Source organism: Eucyclogobius newberryi, unplaced genomic scaffold (assembly GCF_026437365.1).
Source record: "Eucyclogobius newberryi isolate DKJ021-1_F unplaced genomic scaffold, fEucNew1.0.hap1 SCAF_9, whole genome shotgun sequence".
NCBI lineage: Eukaryota > Metazoa > Chordata > Actinopteri > Gobiiformes > Gobiidae > Eucyclogobius > Eucyclogobius newberryi.
The window spans coordinates 16,074,726-16,084,859 of record NW_027316532.1 but is presented as its reverse complement, the minus strand read 5'-3'; the positions used below and the strand labels follow the sequence as shown (position 1 = coordinate 16,084,859).

General features: G+C 44.6%; 2 protein-coding genes across 2 annotated transcripts in view; both read right to left on the bottom strand.

Moving 5' to 3' along the window:
* Positions 1-3,836: 3,836 nt before the first annotated feature.
* The window catches only part of LOC140353401 (uncharacterized), a 110,701-nt gene continuing 104,403 nt past the window's right edge, over positions 3,837-10,134 (bottom strand). Inside the window, exon 2 of the mRNA XM_072437952.1 lies at positions 3,837-3,885. The gene's annotated coding sequence lies outside the window, so the exon portion shown is untranslated. The remainder of the gene's footprint in view (positions 3,886-10,134) is intronic.
* Positions 3,838-9,063, bottom strand: LOC140354361 (uncharacterized). Its single transcript, XM_072439335.1, has 2 exons — positions 8,880-9,063; positions 3,838-4,858 (listed from the first exon to the last, which is right to left on the bottom strand). Exons 1-2 carry the CDS (start codon positions 9,061-9,063, stop codon positions 3,993-3,995), a joined length of 1,050 nt encoding a protein of 349 aa, XP_072295436.1. The 3' UTR covers positions 3,838-3,992.

The window sequence follows — 10,134 nt, the reverse complement described above, 5'->3', positions numbered from 1 at the left end:
AGACCCTGCTCTACGGACCCTACTCTACAGACCCTGCTCTACGGACCCTACTCTACAGACCCTGCTCTACGGACCCTACTCTACAGACCCTACTCTACCCTCATTTGCGGAGGTGAGGCCGTTAGGATGCACTGTATAATCCACCAAGAAGCACTGTGTGCCAAGACTGTCCAGCTGGGCCATGTGATGAACACTGTTGTAAAAACTGGCAACATAATTCGAGCTCGAGGACTGTACCACAGACAATTTCAGGCTTTCCTATCTGATGTGGATGCTGAATACGGAGATGTACTCTGATGTGCGCTGGCTCTCTGTGCTGCAGCGGTTTTATTCTGAGATCAGAAATAGACCAGTTTTTAAAAGAGAAGGGCCGACCTCTTCGTGAACTAAGTGACCCTCTGTGGCTGGCAGACCTGGCATTTTTAGTTGATCTCACGCATCATCTGAATACACTGAACAAGAACCTACAAGGCAAAGAACAGCTGGTGCCACTCCTGTATGCGCACATGAAAGCCTTCTGCGTAAAGCTCCGCCTGTTTGAGACGCAACTACAAGGCTTTAATGCTGCACACTTCCAAAGGCCGACCTTTCTACTAAAAAGGAGAAATATGGGTCTGTGATTGCATCTCTCGTGACAGAATTCAACCAGCGTTTCCAAGATTTTTCTGTCATTGAAAAACAAATCAAGCTGTTCTCGTCCCCCTTCCTGGTGGATGCAGAAGAAGTAGAAGAGAGTCTGCAGTTAGAACTGATTGAAATGCTATGTGATGATTCTCTGAAGAGTCAACATCAGCTTGTCTCCCTCCCTGAATTCTATCAGAGTTTGGATAATGCCAAGTTTCCTCTGATGAGACGCCACGCAAAAAGAATGATGAGCCTCATATGTGAACAAACATTTTCTCTGTTAAATCAGAACAAAAGCAGACTGAGAACCAGAATTTCTGATAGCAATCTCTGTGAAGTCCTTCGAGTCTCAACCACCAAACTTTCTCCTGACATGTCAGCCATCCTTCGATCCAAAGGACAGCATCACTGCTCCCACTGAGTGCAATGTTCTTCACATCATAGGTGAGTTAGAAATACACACAGTATTCATGCGTCAATATGTCACCTCTAGTGTGCGGCCCGGACCTTTGTTTATTTTTCTGTATTTGGCCCCCACTAAAAAAAGTTTAGACACCCCTGCCCTACACCCACAAATCTTTTCACAGCATCTGATATCACCTTGACTCGTTCAGATGGACCTTGCAGCTCCACAGAAATGTTCACAATCACAACCGCTATAAAAGCTGGGAAACTGCTTCTCAATCATTAGAAATCGTGAATCAGGCTGTGCTTCATTTGATTTGTCTCCGTCTGTATTGTCTCTGTGTGTTTTGTCTGTTTATTTTGTCTCCGTCTGTTTTGTCTCCATCTGTTTTGTCTCTGTTTGTTTTGTCTGTGTTTTGTCTCCATCTGTTTTGTCTCTGTGTGTTTTGTCTCCGTGTGTTTTGTCACCGTGTGTTTTGTCTCCGTCTGTTTTGTCTCTGTGTTTTGTCTCCGTTTGTTTTGTCTCTATCTGTTTTGTCTCCATCTGTTTTGTCTCCGTTTGTTTTGTCTCTGTGTGTTTTGTCTCCATCTGTTTTGTCTCCGTGTGTTTTGTCTCCATGTGTTATGTCTCCGTCTGTTTTGTCTCCATTTGTTTTGTCTCCGTCTGTTTTGTCTCTGTCTGTTTTGTCTCTGTCTGTTTTGTCTCCGTTTGCTTCTTTAGAGTTTGAACAGCTTCTGCATAAGAAACCCGATTCTCCATTCTCACCCTGGTAACTTCTTGCCTTTTCTGTCTCGAGCTCCAGTCCGATGTCCTCCAGAGCAATGCAGACATTTGGGGTCCACGTCTTCACTCACACACTGTCCACTCTTACACTCAGATCCTCCACAGCTTCCACACTTTCACACTCCCTTACACACAGCGGCTACATGTCCAGACTCCTGGCAGGAGAAGCACCTCTGGGGGCCTCTGGAGAAAGGTCTCACACTGTAACAAACATAACCCAGGAATACTTTTTCTGGTAAATCTCCCTCAAATGTTATGCACATTTATGTACTTTCTTCTGATTCTCCTGCCACAAACCGACTCAAGTCTCCGAGCATCGCACACTCCAGGAACAACCAGAAACTCCTCCTCGTCAATATCTAGAGGCACACGGCTAATTACACCTTTCTTCTTTGGTTTTCCTGAAAGCAGGAAACATCGGACACTCAAAAAGTAGCCACTTTTTCACCCTGCCTAGTTTTTCCTCAACAAACTTCCCAACATGTGGATCCTTAAATATGCCGTCGTAGATCGTCACGGCAAAAATAGAACTGTTATAACTGAGACTGTTGAAATACATCAGAAAAAAAATAAAGGTTGGAATATGTGACTAACAGCTTCTATATAGAGGAGAACTATGAATAAACTGTATCAAATGTTAAAAAATATATATACAATTGTAATAAATGTCCAGAGAAACTTTACCATGATCAAAAAACAACTACAATTACTTTTTATAGTCGACTCGTCTTTTCCAAGAGAAAAGCAGCATGTGACCAGCTCTAACGCAGTAACTGTAATCAGATTACTTTCTAATCACATAGTAATCTAACAAGTTATAATCAAACAAATTAATAATCAGATTATAGTTACAATACATCAGGTATTCCGACGAAAAACACATGTTTTTTAAGCCGCAGCGCATCTGAGTGACGTCATGTTCAGCTGTGAACACAAGAACCTCACTTGCTTTCGTCACCTCGTCTCTGCTGCGGGGGAAGAGGAGATGTTTGTGCAGAAACCTTGGAAATGTTTAAAAGAGCAAACTCTGTGAGTCACACAAGAAGCTCTAACAGCCTCTTCTTTCTCTGGATCGACTGGTTTCTCGTAACCTTTCAGAACCTCCCTCCATAAGAATCAGAATAGGAGTTTATTGCCATTTGTTGATAAAGACAAATGTACAGACATAGGAACTTGTCCTGGTGATTCGGTGCAACACAAACAACAAAGAACAGTTTCTTTCCTCTGCCGTTGGACTCATGAACACTTCTTAAACACTGTCACTTTAACCACCATTTAATCACTTTTGTCTACACATAAAGCCTATTTTTATTCTTATTTTTAAAAAATCTGATAGCTAATTGTTATTTTTGATCTAATAGAAGATTTCCTCTTTTGACTTATTGTTTTATGTTGCACCAAAACAAGTTCCTGTGTTTGTGAATTCTATTCATTGACAATGACAATAAACCTTTTCTGATTCTGATATGGATTTGATCTTGGGCAAAAAAAAACACAATTATAATAAACATAAGCCAAAATCATAAACAGGACCAACGAGATGAAAGATTTCCAACGTTTCATAATTTAATTACATTTTTACAATGTAACAAAAGCACTGTGTAATCAGTAATCAGATTACTTGTACAAAGTAATCTGCACAACGCTGCAGCTTGAGACGAGCTTCAGAGTTTTCTGTAGAACATTCTGTCATTTACACATGACATGTCGGTGTGTTAGGTCGAGATTATCTCAACCTAAATTCTTTTATTGACAATGACTCTTGGATGAGAGTCGAAACGTCTATTTTTTCTAACTGAGTCCAGATGACTACAACTGAAGCTTTTTCTACAATTTACACATGACATCATTATAGAGTTTATTACACACTGAACAACTGTAAGGTTCCTCTGCTTGTAATGTACCAATCTACATGGTTCTAAAACAAACAAACAAAAGACCAATTTGATTAAAAAAAAAGAAAAAAAGAAAGAATAAGAGCCGATGTTTGAGTTCTTCAGGTGTCGTGGTGAAGAGCGTGGTTCTTGACACGGTTCCTCTGTAGAACTCGTGCTGAAGGTTTCTCTGTAGAACTCGTGCTGAAGGTTACAGTTTGTGTCGGCCTTTTCTCACATGGATATTTAGTGAAGATTTATGAAGACATGTTTTCTGACAGATCAAACAGCTGTAAGGTCTCTTTCTAGTGAGTTTTCAAAATATGCTTTTTCAGATTTTCCATTCGGGTAAATGTTTTATTACAAAGCGAGCAGCAGAAAGGTTTCTCTCCTGTGTGACATCTCATATGATTTTTTAAGCTAGTTCGATCATTAAATGGTCTGTCACAGACTGGACAGCTGTAAGGTCTTTCTCCGGTGTGAACTCTCCCATGTTTATCCAAAGAATTTTGTAAACTAAATGCTTTCTGACAGATCAAACAGCTGTAAGGTTTCTCTCCTGTGTGAATCCTCATATGGATTTTCAGATAGCTTGGTCGGGAAAATGTTTTGTTACAAACTGAACAACTGTAAGGTTTCTCACCTGTGTGACTTTTGATGTGCCTTTCCAAGTTCTTTTTAAATGCAAAACTCTTCTTACAAACAGAGCATTCATGTTTCTTCTTCCCCCCTCTTTTTCCTTCTCCTCCTCCTCCTGCTTCTGTCCCTGAGCCGTGTCCCTCTGTGACAGTGTCTTTTATCTGGACTTGGTTGTAGTGGTCTCCATCAGCCTCTGTCTCCATCTGTGCAGTTGAACTGCTGGCTGGAGGTTCCCAGTCTTCATCATTGTCAGTTTGTTCCTCAGTCTGTGAGTGTAAATGTTCATGTGGGTCTAAGCTGATGTCTGCTCCTGCTCCTCCACAGAGCTCTCCCTGTGTCAACTCTCTGTGTTCAGTTTGTCTTTGTTGAAGCAGTGAGGACTGCTCTTCACTCTTCACACACACAGCAGTGAACTCTGGGAGCTGCTCTTCCTCCTGTTTCAGCAAATGCTCCTCTGGTTCCTCTTTAATCTGTGCAGTCTCTGGAGTTTCCTCACTCAGAAGATCAGGACCGCACCAGTCGGTCTGAACACCTGCAGAAGAGAAGGAGAAATATGTATAAAAACAATTACGGTATCTATATAATAGTTGTTGTTATAACTGATCACTGGCAGGACACCTGTGACATAAACATTATATTCTTTGTAATACAGTAAGTTGGTGAAGCGTTGTCAGGGTTCAGGGTTCATGTCGTGGACCAAACATAAGAACAACCCGTGTGTAAAACTTAGTCAAAGTTAAGACAAAAGATAATTTAAAAAAAGCTCAAAATGATTTAAATAATACAAAACAAAAGGTTGGAGGCTAAAGCCTCAAATTCGCACCGGACGCAGAAGTTGGACGCCTGTACATTTGAAGACAGACGCCCCGGACGCACGTCCTTAAAATACACTCAACAGCAGACGTGCGTCCGAGTAGTCCTGTGCACATGCTCAGTGGCGTCGAGGCGTCTGCACATGTTCAGTGGAGTCGAGGCGTCTGCACATGCTCAGTGGAGGAGTTGTGCTGTGTTGCTTTTCTCGTGGTGTAATTGGAGTTTGATGGCGGATCATGGCTTTGGTTTATTAACTTTGCAAAGTCCAAGCGGAGATGATGGGCCCCGGGGTCCGTCTGGGACTCGCATATACTTCAGAGCTGAGCAGAGTTTAGTCAATATCATTATTTGCTCCAAGAGCTACGTCTTAAGGATTTTTTTTTATCGTTGCGGGGTTTGTTTTGGGTCTTCTTCCAGGTCGTGCGTAGCACGTCACTGGAGCGTCATCTCTGATTGGCTGCTGCGCCGTGTCCAATGCAGAAAGTTGGACAAAGCTGAACATGTCGGCGCCGGACGCTTTGGACACCTCGGATCGCGCCGCGGAAAACGCAGGAGGCGTTCGACGCGCCTTTACATAGACTTTGCATGTAAACTGGACGCTTCGGACGCCGGGGTGTGTAATGCCCTTAAGATTAAGACAGCTCGGAGAGAGGTGAGTCAACTGTCTGAGGCACAACCAGATGACCATCCCTGAAGCACTCAAAATTGCCAAACAGAGGCTCCAAGCCTTAGCCAGCAGGGCAATAAATTAATAATAAATAATAATAATAAATTAATTAAGATTTGTTCATCTGAACGTTTGTGAGAACGTAACCGTGACATTTGACCAAATGTAGCTTATGAATATTTATATAGATATAGTCATTAACAGATAAACTAGAAGAACAGTTCCAGATGTTGTAGTTAAGGGGGTTACACACCGCAGCGGCCAAAGCGTCCAGTTTACATTCAACGCACGTCGAACGATTTCTACGTTTTTGCGGCGTGATTCCTGCGCTTTCGTACGCTCTCGACGCTTAGAGCGTTCGTACGAGGCGACCGAGGCGTCCAAAGCGGCCGGCGCGACATGTTCAGATTTGTTCAACTTTCTGCGGCAGATGCGCCGCAGCAGCCAATCAGAGATGACTTGCTATGCACGACCCAGAAAAAGACCCAAAACAAACCTGCAAGAAAAAAATAATAATAATATATTGGAACAAATAATGATATTGACTAAACTCTGCTCAGCTCTGAAGTATATGCGGGTCTCAGACGGGCCCCGGGGCCCATCGCCTCCGCTTTTGGACTTTGTAAAGTTAATAAACCAAAGCCATGGTCCAACATTAAACTCTATTTACACCACGAGAAAAGCAACACAGCACAACTCCTTGACTGTGCATGTGCGCGGCACGACTCGGACGCACGTCTGCTGCCGAGTGTATTTTACGGACGTGAGTCCGGGGCGTCGAGAACACGCGTCCGGGGCGTTTGTCTTCAAATGTACAGGCGTCTAACTTCTGCGTCGGGCGCGAATTGGCCGCCGCGGTGTGTACGTAGCTTTAGAGTTAATTAGAATGAATAAGAGCGAATGTGGGACGGATGGAAACGAGCCCAAGGCAACACTCCAGAGTTTACAGCGCGTGTTTGATGGAAGTTCATTAACACCGACCAAACAAACAAACAAACAAACTTGACGGCCCATACGTCATGCATTAAGATAAGATAAGATTTTCCTTTATTGTCCACACATGGGGAAATTTCATTGTTGCAACGCAGGTAGATACAGACTTAGATTAGACTTATAGTAGAATGTTAATTTAACAAATGAAATGCATTTTCAACGTTAACAACCAAATGACCTCTAATAACTTCTGTGTCAGATGTTGCCCTCAGGCCAAGTTTGCTAAAACAAAAAAATTCAAACATTCTGATGTTATAAAAAAACTAATACTGACTGTCTCAGCAGCACAGGTGAGTTTAGAGCTGAAGAGGATTAAAGTGAGGAAGGCAGCAGGACCTGACGGCATCAGCCACAGGCTCCTTAAGTCCTGCGCAGATGAACTGTGTGGAGTTGTGGAGCATGTCTTCAACATGAGCCTGAAGCTGAGGGTGGTACCACAGGTCTGGAAGACCTCCTGTCTGGTACCTGTGCCCAAGACACAGCGCGCCAAAGACCTCAACAGCTTCAGGCTGGTGGCTCTGACGTCCCACCTGATGAAGACACTGGAGCGGCTGGTCCTGGACCATCTCCGCTCCACCGTGAGCTCAGCCATGGACCCACTGCAGTTTGCATATCGGCCTGGCATCGGAGTGGAGGACGCTGTCATTTCCCTGCTGCACCGCTCTTTCTCTCACCTGGAAAAGCCTGGCAGCTCTGTGAGGATCCTGTTCTTTGATCTCTCCAGCGCCCTCAACACCATCAGCCGCTGCTCCTGAGGGACAAGCTGGAGACGGCTGGTGTGGAGTACGACCTGGCAGAGTGGATCCTGGACTACCTCACAGACCGACCCCAGTTTGTGAGAGCCCGGGACTGTGTGTCTGACACTCGGACCTGCAGTGTGGGGGCGCCCCAGGGCACCGTCCTCGCGCCCTTTCTCTTCACCCTCTACACTGCAGACTTCAGACATGACACGGACAGCTGTGTCCTGCAGAAGTTCTCTGACAACTCTGCCATTATCGGACTCATCACGGACGACGATGATGCGGAGTACAGAGGACTGGCGCAGGACTTTGTGGACTGGTGTCAGCGGAACCACCTCCTCATCAACGCGGGGAAGACCAAGGAGATGGTGGTGGACTTCCACAGAGGCCACTCTGCTGCCCCCTCACCAGTGAACATCCAGGGAAGGGACATTGAGAGAGTGGACTCATACAAGTACCTGGGTGTTCATCTGAACCACAAACTGGACTGGACTCATAACACAGACGCACTGTACAGGAAGAGCCAGAGTGGGCTCTACCTCCTGAGGAGAATCAGGTCTTTTGGAGTGACAGGGCCACTCCTGAAGACCTTCTACGACTCTGTGGTGGCATCAGCTCCTGTACGGTGTGGTCTGCTGGAGCAGCAGCATCACAGAGAGGGAGAGAAAGAAGCTGGACAAAGTCATCAAGAAGTCCAGCTCCGTCCTGGGCTGCGCTCTGGACTCAGTGCAGGAGGTGGGGGACAGAAGGGTCCTGGCTAAACTCACATCTATGCTGGACCATGAGTCTCACCCCCTGCAGAACACTCTGTCCGCTCTGGAGAGCAGCTTCAGTGAGAGACTGATCCACCCTCGCTGTGTGAAGGAGACATTTCGCAGGTCTTTCCTTCTGCTGCTGTCAGACTCTACAACAAACACTGCTAGCCCTAAACACGTGCAATACTGACATAACCATGTGCAATACTGTCATATTCATGTGCAAATACTGTCATACTCACACGCAATTAATGTCATATTCATGTGTTTATAAGAGTTCTTCTATTAAGAGTGTTTTTTAAACTTCTTATAAGTTATCTGTCTCTTTCCTCTGTATCTACTGCGTTGTAACGACAAAATGTCCCCATGTGTGGACAATAAAGGCTTATCTTATCTTAATATTGATGTTCCAAGTCTTATTTAAGTTGGAGGCTCGTCGTGCATTGTCGTGTTGTCTGTGGCCCTCGGTTTGGACACAGCTGCCCTGAAGACAACACCAACATCTCCAACATCTGGAGCGACACAAGCCGCGTTCAGTGCGTCTCAGTCGGCTCGATCATGTCGTGTCGCGGTGGCCCACATTACCTTCTGCTCTGAGGCTCAGAACCTCCTCCAGGAGCTGCTGGTTCCTCTGGTTCTCCTCTTTGGAGCGACACAGTTCCTCCTCATACTCCACTATTGTTCTTTCAAACAGCGCAAAGATCTCTTCCGCAGCCGCAGTCAGACGCGCGTTCACCAGAGCTCTCAGCGCCAAACTCCTTTCACACATTTTTCTTCTTCTTCTTCGTTTGACGAGTGGCTCTCAGCAGATTAGCTGATTTTCTATAACACACTTTACAAACTGTTTTTAGCTGTAGCTCGAGTTTTGCACCGCTGTGTCGGACTTCCGCAGACGAGAAAAACAACTTCCGCTTTAATCCCGCACACAATTTGATCCTTCAGAATAAAAGACTACTTTAACGTTTGTTGTTTGTTGTTTGTTTGTTTGTTTGAGCAAACTGACTAGATCTCATTTAAAGCAGTTTTGTGAAGACGTCTTTAACCAGTTAAGCATAAACTGAGGATCGTGCTTGGATTTAATGTGAGTACACAACTTGAAGTTGGGCCCCAACCTTATAAACAAAACTCCTATAGACAGAACCTCTCATATTCTTAATAAGGAATAGAGAGAAAAAATAAAAAGATAAAATAAAAATAAGACAAAATAGTAACAATAATAATAGTGGTAAAGTAAACACTCACACTTATTTACAGCAGTTATATGCACATGAATATGACATTATTGCGTATGAATATGACAGTAATTGCACATGATTAAGTCAGTGGCGCATAAAAACAAACCCCGCCCACATCTCCAGCTCCTTCTTCTTCTTCTTCTTCTTGCTTTCCGGCAGACTCCGTGCACTGCTGCCCTCCACTGGTTGATTAATCAAATCAATTTATTTTTGTAAGGCCCAAAATCACAACAACAGTCGCCTCTGAGGGCCACAGGGAGAAATGAATCAACAATGTCTGTGGTGGCAATGTAATCAACTATGATTACAAATACATGTTACAGGGGAGACTGGGAGGGGAGAGGAAGTAGAGAATCTGTGATGCTGCTGCTCCAGCAGGCCACACCGTACAGCAGCTGATGCCACCACAGAGTTGTAGAAGGTCTTCAGGAGTGGCCCTGTCACTCCAAAAGACCTGAGTCTCATCAGGAGGTAGAGCCGACTCTGGCTCTTCCTGTACAGTGCGTCTGTGTTATGAGTCCAGTTCAGTTTGTGGTTCAGATGAACACCCAGGTACTTGTAGTCACTCTCTCAATGTCCCGTCCCTGGATGTTCACTGGCGAGGG